The sequence below is a fragment of the Callithrix jacchus genome, chromosome 3 (genome assembly GCF_049354715.1).
Source record: "Callithrix jacchus isolate 240 chromosome 3, calJac240_pri, whole genome shotgun sequence".
Classification (NCBI taxonomy): Eukaryota; Metazoa; Chordata; class Mammalia; order Primates; family Cebidae; genus Callithrix; species Callithrix jacchus.
The window spans coordinates 37078155-37094268 of record NC_133504.1 but is presented as its reverse complement, the minus strand read 5'-3'; the positions used below and the strand labels follow the sequence as shown (position 1 = coordinate 37094268).

General features: G+C 33.3%; 1 protein-coding gene across 32 annotated transcripts in view; it reads left to right on the top strand.

Annotated features, from left to right (window-relative positions):
- RAPGEF2 (Rap guanine nucleotide exchange factor 2) overlaps positions 1 to 16114 on the top strand; it is a 271926-nt gene that overhangs the window by 147134 nt on the left and 108678 nt on the right. For 17 of the 32 annotated variants that reach the window (XM_054252841.2, XM_008992529.5, XM_008992526.5 and 14 more), the window contains 2 exons: positions 2236 to 2403; positions 4676 to 4693. In XM_054252841.2, coding sequence (XP_054108816.1) covers positions 2236 to 2403; positions 4676 to 4693 — 186 coding nt within the window. The remainder of the gene's footprint in view (positions 1 to 2235; positions 2404 to 4675; positions 4694 to 16114) is intronic. The other 15 variants (XM_008992535.5, XM_078366334.1, XM_078366332.1 and 12 more) reach the window with 1 other exon arrangement.

The window sequence follows — 16114 nt, the reverse complement described above, 5'->3', positions numbered from 1 at the left end:
TAAATTGTATGAAATAAAGGCATTTTTACAGACTGCTTGAATACTGTATATTTGTTGAATAGAAGATATTGCATATTTTCTATAACATTAAATATATTTATTTCACAACTTTTTATTATGAATTTGAGTTCATAATCATTTATTATTTATAGGATTCAATTAAATACAAAACAATTTTAAAAGGTACAAGTAGCTAAGTATTTGTTTTTTGTACTTTGTAATTCACTCTATAGTAATGCCATTTAATTGAAATTTGGGGAGAATCTCTTGATTGCAGGATTTCAGCTCTCCAAGTATTGATTGAAATGAGTGAGTTACTTTAAATGAAATACTAGGTTTGCTGGTGTAAGAACAATTTTGAAATCTAAACATGCCTCCATTGTGAATAATTGTGAGGACTAACCAAATGGAACTTGTGTTCACTGTTAATTCATTTGTCAAAATTTCTAAGATTTTTTAAATGAGGACTTATTTTTTAAACAACACTTTATTTTTAAAAATACAAGAACATCATTTGAATTATTTCAAGTAATTAAAAGGAAATTTCGGGGACTATTATGATAAACACTCTGTTGACATCTTTCCTCTTTTTTAATGGAATTTTGTGACTTAAAACATTTATTAAGAGAGATTATATATAGAACATATTATTAAACTAGATACTAGCAACATAATTATTTTCCTTGAAGCTAAAAACTAAACCTATCGTATTTTTTTCTTACTGTATGATATTAAGATAGGATAATATGTACCCTATAAAAAAATTAGTAACAAAAATAAGTTGAGGTAAAAGGGGAGTTTACCAGCCTAGACATTTAGTTGATATTCTTACTGTCCCCATCCAGCATTGTAGTTGGGAAGGAAGATCTTGTAAAGTAAATGATGACAAAATAAAGATGATGATGGAAACTGTTATTCACATTTAGTAAAGTATTTGGTAAACAGTTCTAGGTCTCTTTTCAGAGAGGATGTAGGGTTTTTTCCCTATGATGTAGGAGAGGAATTCTGTCAGAAATGAGAACTTCCTCATCAAAGCAACCAAACTTTTTGTAGAAGTCACTAAAATAATTAGTAAAATTTGACAAAATGTACTCAAATGAGAAAGTAGCATAGTTATGAGTAAGGATTTAGGATTGTGAAGAATGTAGGCAGATACATTCTTTGTAACAGTAGATAGTCTAGATATTTCCTTGAGATTTTACCCACTGTTGATGCTATTTTTAGATTTCTCTGAAGGATTTTTAATCTTTAAAATTGGGTATTTTATACTTACTGATTACACACAAACTACTAGGTTTTCTGGCATGAGAACAGTCTTGTAACCTGAACATGCCTCCATTACAAGCAGTTGCGTGAGGAATAACCTAATTTAACTTTTGTTCTGTGTTCATTATCAGCATTTCTAAACAAAAAAATTTTTTTCGAGATGGAGTCTTGGCCTGACACCCAGTCTTGGCCTGATACCCAGTGCAATAGCACAATCTCAGCTCACTGCAACCTGTGCCTCCGGGGTTCAAGAAAGTCTCCTGCCTCAGGCTCTCGAGTAGGTGGAATTACAGGCATGTTCCACCACGCCAAGCTAATTTTTTGTATCTTTACTAGAGACGGGGTTTCACCATGTTGGCCAGGCTGATCTCAAGCTCCTGACCTCATGATCTGCCTGCCTTGGCCTCCCAAAGTGCTGGCCTAAAATTTTTTTAAATGAGGAATTACTTTAAACAACACTATTAATAAAAAAAGAAACTGAAGCTACGGGGCGAAAGTAGAAAGAGAAACCCTTGCATAACCTACCAAAGCCATTCTGTTAGCAGTCCTGTTTGAGTCATTCAGGATTTGGAGGTTTTACAGATTTCCATCGGGGTTTTTTTTTTTTTTCACATTGCTTAAGACAGTGTGGCAGTTGCCTTCATAATGTGTGGTAATGTATCCTGTGAGATCTTTCACTAATAAATCAGTACAAAGACTGCTGAAAATATCCTTCCCTTTGAAACTACAGGAAATTCAAGAGTTACCCATATTGTCCTAAGTGGAACTGAAAATGCCTCCTCATAAAAGAAATGTTACTCAAAACCAATTAGTTCCAGAGAAGTTCAAAGACATTTGAAGTTTTAGTTTGTCCACAGATGTCTTTGCAAGATGATTGAATATGGGTTATCTGTAAGTTTCTTTCCGTATCTAGTATTAATATGGAATGTTGTGTTTGGAGAAATGAAATTTTGGGGGGTTTTATTTCAGGTGGACTATATGGATGAAAATGAAGAATATTTTCAGCGTCAAGCTTCCCATAGACAGTCTCGAAGGAGATTTAGAAAAATCAACCAGAAAGGTGAAAGACAAACAATTATTGACACTGTGGATCCTTATCCCATGGGCAAACCTCCTTTGCCTAGAGGCTATCACACGGTAAGTTATACAAGTATAATATTTTTATTTGTTTCTAGTTTTCTTTCAAGGTTTTGTGAAAAGAATTTAAATTTCCAGTTTTTGACAACTCTTTTCAATGATATTTATACATTATGTATACTAAATAGATTTTGCTGGAAACAAACATGATATGATTAGTTTTTAAAAGACATTGAAATAAGATGTCAACAGACTTTGCTAGCTCCTTTATTTCTTAAATTGTTTTCTGAAGATCAGCTTTCGTATAATTGTCATTGGAATATTTTAAGTAGTTTTACCTTAATCTAACATTGTAGCCACCTCCTGTGCACTCCACTCTTCACTCTCAACCCAAGTACCTGCTATCATACTTGTTTTCTATTTTAAAAGTAGATATGTAAAAATTACATTTTTTATAGTTTTTTATACCTTTTTGAGAATATCTGAGATTTATTTTTTAATGTGGTGAAGTAAAAATAATTTGAAATAATGCTTTTTAAAATCTCAATGTGAAGATGCCCTGAAACATTTCTAATAGGTTCCAAGATTCTCTTAAAGTCAGGCAGACATAACCCAGTTGATTGTCATTTATGACATAAACATCGAAAAATAAACTGCTTTTTATGTTTGAGAAAACCAAGACACAGATAATGAGTGCTTTGTTCAAGATCTCAATAAAGTCACTTTAAAGCCTTATTTTTCTTATTCCTTTGTTTTTTCAAGAACAAAGTAGCTTAATTCCTGAGTATGTTGTAAAAATATGAAAGATCATTTATGCATATGCTATTAAGTGAGTGGTTATTTTATGTAAAATTAATTTTAAAATAAAAATAGAGAATTAACAACTATTTTACTTTCCCCAGTTATTTTCCTTACATTTTTCTGTCTTTCTGCAAATAAGTATAAATACAAAATGCCTGGGGAAATGTATATAGACTTAAAATTATTTACTCAATTTTTATTATGTTTAAATGACATATCTTATACCCACACTTCATATATTCTGTTTCTCAGAGAGCTCTTTATATTTGAATACTTAATGTGGTTTTGACCACTAGCAACCTGCCTCCTCCTCCTGCTACCCATGAAGCATTTTAGTTTAACATGAATTTCATAGTTGAATCATTTCATTGAACTCATTTGGGAAGGATTGCTTTTTGCTCCTCACAAAGACATCTTTGTTTGTCTGTTGGAGAGACTTAGTTTTAAAAAACCATGAAAGGTTTTTTTGTTACCATTGTCCATAAAAGAAGGTAATATTTTTAGGGTTGATATAGCATTATGAAAGAAGGAAATATGTATTAAAAATAGTTACACATGTTAATAGTACAACACAGATAATATTTTAACCTAACATTAATATTAATTTTTTTCTGCTTTGGAATTGTTTTTCCAGATTAGTTTTCTAACTAAAATAATCAGTAGGAGTATGAATTATTTAAATGCAGTGTTAAAGTTGGTTTGTTTGTTTTTATAGTCATATTTGGCACGGTTTCATTGGGTGGGCCATTTAATAACTGTGTTTCTCCCCCCACGCCCCCAGTTTCCCCCTTTTTGGAAAGCTTCATTCAGTTTCCTTAGGTTCCCCTTTGATTATTTGTTTTAAAAAATGTATTTCTTTTATTGTTACAAGACTTTTTTTAGTGGATTTTTAAGAATGTCTTACCTAGCCAACAGATACTTTTAGGGAAAATTCAATACTAGAATGAAAAATTTGGCTTGATTACTAATGGATCATATACTGGTTTACTAATATGTGACATGTGGTATTAATTTTACTAAGTGAGTTAAGACTGGCAACAACATGATCATAAGGGTTGTATCCTTTTTGAGGTGTAAATGACATTGTAATTATATTTACTTATTAAATTAATACATAATTTTGATATAGGAAGATCACAAAATTTTGTTTTGTATATATGATACCACATAGTAAAAAGAATTACATAGAAATTATTATTCTTTATTAGCCCTACATCATACTTATTTATTCTTAACAGAAATAGTTCTATTTGAAAGAAATTGGCTAATAGGGGAGGACTGAGGGTGAAAAATTTATTTAGAAGAATTGCATGATCAACTTCACAGGTGATTTAAAGTGATTGCAAGTGCATTTAAAGTGCATGGCTAAAGAACATGGAAAGCATTATACATATAGCCGATTCTATATGATCATTCTTAACCTAATTTAACATTATCTTCATTTTGGCAAATGTAATATAATATAGCATGTCTGATAATGTTCATCTTTTCCTTTCCTCCTTTATGGCACTCATTTCATTTTGGCTCAAAGGAATGCACTAAATCTCAGGTATTGTAATTTGTGTGTGGTCTCCTGACACTAACCCTAAGTTTATGTGTGAATTTGCACTGTTACTAATGAATTTATAATATTGATATGTTTTGCTTGGCCTTGTCCTTTTGTATTTTGCCCTAATTTACTTTGAAACTGTGAGTGGTTTGGGTAGTAGAATAGGCTGCTTATCTGTATAGACCTGGGGATGGATTGACCATGTTGAAGAAAGAATTCAAGTGCAAGCTACTTGTTTTTAAATGTGAATGGAGCACTTAAAAAATGAATGGAACAGCTAACCTGCTTTGCAAATAAAAAAATGAAAAGAGAAAGGCAGGCAGACATAAAGGATTTTTTTTCCTTTTTATGTGAAAGCTTATGGGAAATTCATTAGAAACTTACCTTTTAAATGCTATAGATGAAAACTTTAAGGTTCAGGAATCCCAATATGGAGAACATTTTGGGAGGCCACTGGTAAAATTTCAGTCAGAATTTTTTTAAAAGCTTAGTCAAAAAGAAAACGAAGTTTAAAATCTCTTGTATTTTCTTATTTGCACTTTACTTTTAACAAGACTTCATGCTTTTATTTCATTCTACATTTTAATTGAGGTCTGTATTAGTCTCCTTGCTCACTTCTTTCATGCCAGTGCATGACTAAGTAATGTACTGGGTACTAAAGTACATGACTAAGGTACTGTGCTAAGTACTAAAATCTATGATTTTCAGTGTGATTTCTTGAAGATCTATATTACCTTTGGGTTTATTACCAGGGAATTTTGAGTCAAGGAAGAAAAACTGATTTATCTCTTAAAAACTAATTGGTTAAGCAACTAGTAGCATTTTATGGTCGTGTTTTATTACTGTGTAGAGAAAATATAATGAATAATTTATTCACATTAGGGGATATCTATCATCAGTATATCTTTGGCTATTAGAGTAAATTTGCCTAAAAGTATGAATTTTATGTATAATATTTCAAATTAAAATGAGGCAGTTCCTTTATGTTCCGTACATACTCTAGAGAATATATGTAAGAATGCCACAGGTGGCATGATTGCTATATTGGTTTTTGAAAGCACTGCTAATTTTTAAATGATGTGGTAAATCTAAAACATTTTTATATAATTTAAAAATTTTATGTAAGTTAAATAAAATTAAAAAATTGTACACAGTTTTTTGTACATCAGTGTTTTGAGCTTTTCTCTGGAAAGAGTATACTTAAAATATATAAAACATAATACTTTAAAAGATAAATCAGTATGCAATTGATCTTTCTCTTTTTTAGCATAAATTACCAGTCTAATTCCTACCTAGAACTTGGAATTAATTTAAAATGTTCACTGAGTTATGATCTATACCTTATGTACACTTTTTAAAATTAGATATGTTCCAATAGTTTAAAATGGATTATAATGATTTTCTTCAGAAACTGTCCATGTAGTGTGTTTTTGGGACATTTTTCAAGGCAAGTGCGTGAGGTTTGCAGAGAGAATAGCATTTTAAAATGCAGTGAGAAAGGAAGATTAGAGATGGCTTTCATTAGCATTTTCTTACATTTTGATGAGTTGAGATTGAGGCTGTATTTAAAATGGCTAAAAAATAAGATATAGCATGAATTTTCAGTCTTAGAGTGAGTAGATTATAGAGACAGGTAATAAGGTTCCTGGCATTAATAAGGTTCCTGGCAGAAGCTGGAAGATTTGGGGTCTGTCACTAAAGAGACTATCTTGGGACTTTGTGTGGTAATAGTTTGCCTTGTCTCCAGGTTCAGAATAGGGCAGGAGAAAAAAAGCTATGTTTATTTTACCCATAGTTTCAAGCCTTCTCTGTATTGATCAGTAATTTATTCTAGAAGTTTGTGTGGGTAGGAAAAGCTGAATTTCATAATAAAAATGGAGAGGAGAGGAAGGACCATTTTAACTTTTACCTTATCGGAATGACGTGGGAAGCTGGTACATTCCTCTTTCGTCATCTATTCCTCCTCTGATTTTAATGAGGAAAAAATCCTAGCTCTTCAATTTTCCTAGTTTGGAAAGAGGAAAACTATACAGAGAGATATTAAACTAAAGAGTTAAGAAAACTTGGCCAAACTGTAGAGGTTATGTGTCTCTACTGACATTTCATAATTTCCATCCTTCCTAGCCTGGTGACAATGTCAAAAATGCCCTCTACACTTTGAAGTTCTGATTGACCCCACACCCCCACTCCTACTTACTGAAAAATATGACTCCACTTTATCCAAATCTGAATCAGGAGAATTTGAACAGTGTAAATAAAACATATTTATAAAGTTTCAGTCAATGTAAAATTTTTAAAATAATAAAAACTCATTGGTCCTGTAAAAGGATATCTCCCACACATTGTATTAGTAGTCCTTTTCTACAGCGTGAATATACAGTCCAGAGTACTGTTTTATAAAGATATATTGAATTCCTGTAGATGAGGTTAATGTTCTTTGGAGAGAATGTGTAAAAGTAATAGAAAATATTATATAAAATTAATATAATCTTAAGTTGAATGCCATATATTAAACTTTATAGAAATAATTTTTATTGTAGTCAGTGATAATACAATATTTTAAAAATGTGGCAGCTGTGTAATAAGATTGATTCATATATGAGGCTTATGAAAATCAGTCCCATTATTAAAATAAGGTTATTATTCTGTATAATACAAGGCAAATTCTATTTCTTACAATGTGTATATAAGATATAACCATTCCTAGGATATATCTTACATATCTCTGAGGTCAATATTTTTCTCAAGGTGGATTTAAGTTGGTTTCTCCTTCAGTTAAAGACTTCATGGTAGTTTTGGTTAGTTTCTAAAATAATACAGTTATTGAAACAAATGAAAACATTACAGCATTTAGTTTCTGTTGTGCACATTTATTTGACATTTAGGCTTTTTGACTCAAGTTAATGTTCTTAAATTAGAAGTAGGCAATATTTTTACTCATGTCATGTCTTTGCTTTGTCATTTATTATTTATTCAGTTTTCTACTGAGGTTTCCTTAGATTTGACTCAGTATTTGCTACTTAAAATAAGAGATATGTTTTGAGCAGTATATAATGACTTGTATAGCTAGTATATTTCCTAGAATATTTAAGGACTTCAGATTTTACCTTCAGTTCATACTCTGTCACACCTGGCTATAATTAATATGATGATATTTACAAATCGTTGTATATATATATGATATTATTCAAATACAGGGGAAATTTCTCAGTTATCTTAACATTTTTTTCCTTTCAAAATTTAAATTTATGAAGCATTTGTTTACTTAATTGGACCTGAAGGCTTGTCTTCAATATTATTATCAGTATTTCTCTGTGAATTATAATAGGATGGAGTTTCAGGAAATTTGTGTATTTTAATTGTTGTATCATAAAGAGGAAAGCTCAGATTTTCATTTATGTATTTTTGGTCATTTAACAAATATTTATTGAGTGCCCACTGTGTTTCAGGTCTGTCCCAGACTTGAGATATAAAAGTCTGCAACCCCGTCAGACTCTGCCCCCTTTGCCTTTATAGTCTCACAGGGAATACAGTTAAATAAGTGGTACACACCCAGGGACCCTAGGGGAGTCAGGGATGGTCTCCTGAACCACCCTAATATCTTGGCTCAAATAAAAATATTTCATACAGAAAGAATCTTATTTGTTCAAAGACTTAGAGGTTGAGTGGTCCTAGGGTTTTTGAAAGCCATTCTGAAAGCTGAATTTTTTCATGATTGTAAGGAACACCAAAGAGACTGCAACAGAGGTATGGCATACTGAGATTTATATTTAAATAAACTAATCTGGCTCCAAGATGCGATAGATTTTGGGGATAGGGATGGTAACCGTCTCTCTAAGATGGGGACCACAAGTAATGGAAATGGAAGTAGTGGCAACTGGAATAAGAATGAAAGGTGAGGGGTTTAAGTGGTATTCAGGGGAAGAAAGTAGAAATAGTTTACATTTCAAAATAAAACTTTAGCTCTAATTCATTTATTTCTGATGATTTGCTTTGTGGGCAGTACTTTCTATTTCAGTAGTGTTTAATGACTATACTGTATACGAATACAAATACTTCAGTGAGAGTTTGAGGTAGACTAGTTTGAAGCAGATTATTCTTTAATCCAGCAAAGCTAAATAGAAATGTGAAAACTGAATTAGGTAATAAAGAATGGAAAAGAGAGGATGTGGAGAGTGTGTTAGAGAGTGATAACCCCCCCCCCCCCCCCCACACACACACACACACAGATTTTACTAAAATTTATTGTTTGGATGCCTGATGCTTTATATTTCATCAGAAGTGTCTTTGGAGAGTGGTGTCAAAAGTATCCTTTGCTTTTCACGACTATTATTGGCAGATTTACTAGTTCCTCTTTACCCTAGATCATGTTGCATTTTAACATCCTGCAGAAAGCTCCCTGTGGAAAAGTCTCTGAACAATAGGTGGATGTAACAGTACTGTGCTGTGTGTGCTGCAATTTGGCAAAATGCAGCATGTTAGAGCTGCTACAGTGGTCTCAACCTCCTTGCTTTGGTGGAACTAATTCTCTTTCTTGCAGTTATAATCGGGTATTTATGTTGACTTAATTTATATGGATTGGGAAATTGCACTATAGAGTATGTACAGAAATTGAATTGTAAATCAGTAAATAATTTAAAAAATAAAATGATTTCTCATGCTATTAACAGCATGCATTGTAAATTCATGCAAGGCAGTTGAGAATGGTATGCAGTGTGCTGTTTACCCAAAGTATCAGCTTCTGCTGAAGGATGTCTATTTTTATATATTACATCATCTCTGCTACAGAACTCCGGTGTCCACTGGGATTTACTGTTCTTTCATTCCATTTTGAAAGAAAGCTTGTATTGATGTCATAATTGGACCCATCTTTTAGTTGCGCTTGGAAATTGAAAGTAATAAGGGTGTTGTGTAGCAAGTCATGCAATATTTCAGGCGATTTATTTGTCAAAAAGATCACTGCCACTTTGTCTTGCTTCTGCTTGTGAATACTAGTGGCGCTCTGTTCTTGTACATGTTTTAAATATACTTGGCTAAAATTTAGCTTTTAATTGCAACAGTGAGGACGATTTTCATCTTCGACTGTTCGATTTCTTATCATGTGATTTTTTTTTTTTTTTTTGTCATGAGATTTTGCAGAGCTACAGGCTGATTTTAAAAATGTCTCTGGAAAAACCTGCTTTGATATTCAGACCTATTTTCTGCCAGTGCTGAATTGATCTTTTTACAGTTATCTGTTGTAAGTTGTCTGTTTTCACTGTTTGAAATATCAGGTGATTGAAAATACCCTCTTTTGGTTTTGAATACACTTTTAAAACATTATTAGCCTGAAGTACCTCTCTGTTAGCTGGAAAATATTGTTGACCTCTGGATAAAACCCTAGCATTTTATGGAATGTATAGATGTTAGGTTTTAAATCACTTGTGAAAGAATATTTTAAAATTCTTTCTATTAAGATAATTAAAATACCTAATAATGGTACACATATTTATGTATAAAAAATTTCACCCTTATTTTCTCAGAAAAATTTAGTTAGACGGTATTATCTCTAGTATTTTAATAGCACACTTTTTAAAAAAACTGATCAGGGACAAACCTCCACTTCTTTTTTTCAATAGCAGCTTCTTTGAGATAGAATTCACTTGCCATACAATTTTCACCTATTTAAAATATGTAAGTTAATTGTTTTTCTTTTTTGGTTAAAGAAACCCAAATAACATTAATGTTACCATCATAATGTTTTTATGGTACAGCTCAGTAGTGTTAAGTATATTAGTAGTAAACTTTGGCCTGCCTGAGCGTATCCATTTCATAGATGTACCACATAGCATCCTTTGTGATAATTAAAATTACTCATATTGGAAAGTATGGCAAAAAAGTAAAATAAAATTACACATAGGCTGAAAAATACCTTTAAAGATATTTTAGGAAAAAGTAATTTAAAATCTATTTTAAAAACCTTATTGCATAATTGTATTAGAGCAATTTCTTATGGACTCAGTAAATGATCAGATATCCTCCCCTACCACCTTAAATCTTCCTTTTAAGTGGAAGACAGACAACAACATATATGGTGCAGTGTATACTGCTCAGTTGACGGATGCACCAGGATCTCACAAATCACCACTAAAGAACTTACTCTTGTGACCAAATACCACCTGTACCCCAATAACTTATGGAAAAATAAAAAATAATAATAATTAAGTGGAAGACAGGTGGTAGTTGGATGTAATATGACATTTGGAATAGCTGGCCTAGGGGAGAAATGGTATGACAGCAGAGTGGACCGATCTATAATATGAATTGCTGCTTTGGAATAAATAGTAATTACAAAGGGAAATATTTGAGGATAAAAAAGAAAATACTCAGGGTGTCTTGATTCTTACTCAAATGTCTACGAGAGTAGCGATGGCGTGGTTTTGATACAATGCAGAAGGCATTTGAGAGTGTTAGAAAATAAAGTCAAAACCTCAAAATAAGTTGTAACATTTCCCTTTCACCAATTATTGGCACACTTCTATATTTCTCTTTTGTTGTTTTGTTTTGTTATTTTGAGACAGGATCTCTTGCTCTGTCACCCAAGCTGGAGTGCAGTTGCATGATCTTGGCTCACTGCAACCTCCGCTTCCCAGGTTTAGGAAATCCTCCCACCTTGAGCCTTCCTAGTAGCTGAGACTACAGGCATGAGCCAGCATGCCTGGCTCATTTTTGTGTTTTTTTGTAGAGACAGGGTTTTGCCATGTTGCCCAGGCTGGGTTCAAACTCCTGAGCGCAAGCGATCTGCCTGCCTTGGCCTCCCAAAGTGCTGGGATTACAGGTGCCCGGCATTATATTTCTTTATAAAAAAATTTTAAACTGAACCTTTTAAAAGCTGTTTGAATTGTCAGAACTTTTGGAACACCCAGGAAAGTTCTTAGAAAAGGATCATTTTGACATTTGTTAATTTATGAAATAAACATATCCCTAACCAGCTGGGATATAGAGAATACTTGAACATCATTGATATTCTTGATGTCCTTTACAATGGGCATTATTGAGGAGCACTTGACAGCTCAGTTTAAAAACTACTCGTTAGTATAAACTTTTGCCTAACTTTTAGTATTAACTTTGGTTAGAGTGAAAGAATGGCTGGCATTCTGCAAGCAGATTAAGTTGTCAGTCAGAGGGCTCTGCTGAAGTGAGTGTAAACAGGAAATCTAAGGACAGTTGATAACTGTGCATTCTTTCACATCAGCTAAGAGAGGCTGATTGTTTTCTAGTTGCAGCAGTTTTCAGTTTCATCTCTGGACTTCTTTAAACTTCTAAAATTTTACCTTGGCTCTGGTGAGCTTTTGTTTCTGTCTATTATTTACCATATTAGATATTGAAACAGAATAAGTTTTAAATAGATATCCATTGATTAATTTAAAAATAGTAATAAACCTATTACACATTAACATGAGAGTTTTCAAGGGGAAAATATTTCATAAAACACAAATTTATAAGAAGAATGATAGTGTTTTATAGTTTAGCAAGTATGTTTACTAGTGATCTGATACAGTTGGATTCTCAGTCTGTATTCAGTGTGTTGTGATATGCTGTTCTGGTTGAAGTATGTAAAGTATATGAAGAAAATCAGGCTTCACATGCATAGGTAGTTGGAAAAGGGAACAGTATTTTTACAGCTTTCAAAAATAATTGTGGATGTTCTTTGAAAGGCTGCACCAAACTTCAAACAGGAGTGGTTTCTGAAAGATGAGTTGCAATGAGGAATTTAAAACCATGTTAGTGAACTTTCCTCCTTCTCTTTTATTAAAATCCATTGGTCTTACTTGCACATTGAAAGGGCCTTTTTACTTACGCATCCTTTTGTAACATCATGCATTGGTCACTGGGTTCACCAGTCTTCTGAATTTTGGCCCATTATACAATATAAAGAAAAATCACGTTTGTTAGTATCACCACAGGTCTCATAAAGAAAGGGCTTTAATTATTAAAAAGCTGCCAAACTTAGTGTGTTAGATATGTTTTTCAAAATTCTTTTAGTTGAAACTTCAGATTTTATCATTAGCAAAGTACTATCAGCTGTTTTTCTTCAAGTGACAAGCTCATTTTGTTCATTTTTAGAAAATATCTGCCAAATACCTGGGTCTGAATAACCATAGTGTTTTTTTATTTGTCCTTTCAAATAAAAATGTTTTTCTGTGAAAAAAGGGTCTAGTTCACTCAGAACTTAAATAACTGTGCATCTTTTCCTTGAGACAACCATTGTGCATTGTAACAAAAGTGCTTTATGCAAACTTTTCACTTCATCATACAGAACATTAAAAGGACTTACACTAATAGGTGGAGATTTAATGCAGTTAATTATTACTGCTTTATCTAAGACACTTTAAAGTAATACTGGCATTTTCTTTTTTTGCCACTGTGAGTTGTGGTAAAGAATACAATGACCATATTGGTAATACAGCAGTTACACAATAGTGGGGATGCAGTGTTTGATATATGCTAAGATATCAGTTAGGTTGTATCCATTTTTGCTTTTGCACATCAGCACAGTGAAAAAAGCACATAACATTTTAGTGTCATAATGAAAACATAGTTTGACTTTATGAACTACTTAAGGGTCTTGGGGACCTGAGACCATACTTTGTGAACCAGTCTCTTACAGGTTTGATTCACTGGTTCTTCAGATTTTATTTGCATAGTATATTAGTCAGAGTTCTGCAGAAAAACAGAACCAGAAGAGTGTTAGGGGAAGGAGATGTTAAGGAATTGGCCTATGCTATTGTGGAAGCCGACAAGTCTAAAATCTGTACCTAATACAGCATGACTCTTTTTTTTTTTTTTTTTTAAAAGACAAAGACTCGCTCTGTTGCCCAGGCTGGAGTGCAGTGGCACAATCTCTGCTCACTGCAACCTCTGCCTCCTGGGTTCAAGTGATTCTTCCACCTCAGCGTCCCAAGTAGCTGGGACTATACAGGCACGTGCCACCATGCCTGGCTAATTTTTGTATTTTTATTAGAGACAGGGTTTTACCATGTTGGCCCGGCTTGTCTTGAACTCCTGACCTCAGGTGATCTGCCTGTCTCAACTTCCCAAAGTGCTGGGATTACAGGCGTGAGCCACCATGCTCAGTCAGCATGACTCTTAAAATATAATCATATGCTGCATAATGACATATTTGTCAGTGAAGGACCACATATACAACAGTGGTCCTGTAAGATTATAGTACAATATGTTTACTGTAGCTTTTCTGTGTTTAGGTATGTTTACATATACAAATACTGACCATTGTATTACACTTGCCTACAGGACTCAGTACAGTGACATGCTGTACATGTTTGTCACCTAGGAGCAATAGGCTATCGCATAGAGCCTAACTAGGTGTGTAGTAGGCAGCATCGTTTAGGTTTGTATAAGTATACTCCATGATGCTTGTACAAAGACAAAATCACCCAATGACGCCTTTCTCGGAATGTATTCCCTGTCATTCTGTCATTATGATATGTGACCATTTTTAAAACTTCTCAAAATTCCCCTGATATCATTTCTAGAATTCTTCACTTTCTTTTGCTCTATTTTGAGTATATAGTGTATTTTTTTAACTGGTGCCTTTGTGCTGCTTTCATTCTTTTTCTATCTCCTTGTTCTTATGTTAAAACATTAGTGGCCAGTTTCCCTTGTTATCACAGGGTGTGGTTGACAACTCATGACTCTACTTTGACATTCAAAATGATTTCAGTAATCAGCTACTGTAAAGCCAAATAATTGTCTGAGGGGATAGAGCTGCCTTTGGAAAGGCACTGGAAGTGTTGTTGTCTCTACTCCTCAAATTTGAAATGGTGGGTCTCCCTTGGTGAAAGCTGAAATGACCACATGAATATTCTATGTGATAAGGTGTCACCATAGGTTTATGCATTGTTTCTGGGTAAATTTTTTCTTTAAATAGTTGTCTTGTTTTCTTCCACACTGTGTTTTTACTTTTATTGTAAACACCATGTTGTATTTTGATTGTATTATTAGTATCTTGTTAGTTTTGTTTTTAATCTTAAAAGTTCACTGGATTTAATGATATATACTTTTAAATTTTGGCTGAACAGATTTTAATTTTGCTTTATGTATTGGAAAAACTTTTTACTTCCTATAAAACATAAATTGTCCAGAAAACAGGTTTTGTTATACATTTGCTCTTAAGACAGTCTTTTGGTAAGCATTTCACAGATGCTCAGTACATTTTGTTTATGTCCAGCACACTGTTGAACTGACCAACATGATTTCTGAAGTTCATCTCTGATTTCCTTTTTAAATTTATTTTAAAGTTCCAGGATATATGTCCAGGATGTGCAGCTTTGTTACATAGGTAAATGTGTACCATGGTGGTTTGCTGCACCTATCAACCCATCATCTAGGTTTTAACTCCATGTATTGGCTTTATTTATCTTGATGTTCTCCCCACAAACCTTCCCAGGCCACAGTGTGTGTTGTTCCCCTCCCTGTGTCCATGTGTTCTCATTGTTCCGCTCCCACTTACAAGTGAGAACATGCAGTATTTGGTTTTCTGTTCCTGTGTTAGTTTGCTAAGGATAATAATGGCTTCCAGCTCTGTTCATGTTCCTTTTTATGGCTGCAGAGTATTCCATGGTGTATACGTAACACATTATCCGATCTGTCATTGATGGGCATTTGGGTTGATTCCGTGTCTTTGCTGTTGTGAATAGTGCTGCAGTGAACATGGGCATGTGTGTTTCTTTATAATAGGATGATTTATATTCCACTGGGTATATACCCAGTAATGGGATGCTGGGTCAAGTGGTATTTCTGCCTTCAGGTCTTTGAGGAATTGCCACACTGTCTTCCACAATGATTGAACTAATTTATACCCCTACCAACAGTGCAAAAGTGTTCCTTTTTCTCTGCAACCTTGCCAGCATCTGTTGTTTCTTGACTTTTTAGTAATAGCCATTCTGACTGGCATGAGATGGTATCTCATTGTGGTTTTGATTTGAATTTCTCTAACGATCAATGATGTTGAGTTTTTTTCATATGTTTGTTGACTGCATGAGTGTCTTTTTGAAAAGAGTTCCTGTCCATTGCCCACTTTTTAGTGAAGTTGTTGGTTTTTTTCTTGTGAATTTGAATTTTCTCTTATTCTTTAGGTTGTCTATTCACTCTGATGATAGGTTCTTTTTCTTTGCAGAGGCTCTTTAGTTTAATTAGATCCCATTTGTCAATTTTTGTGTTTGTTGCAATTGCTTTTGGTGTTTTTTCATGCAATCTTTGCCCATGCCTGTGTCCTGAATGGTATTCCCTAGTTTTTATTCTAGGATCGTTATGGTTTTAGGTTTTACATTTGTATTAGTTCATTTTCACACTGCTGATAAAGGCATACCTGAGACTGGGCAATTTCCAAAAGAACGAAGTTTAATTTAATTGGACTCA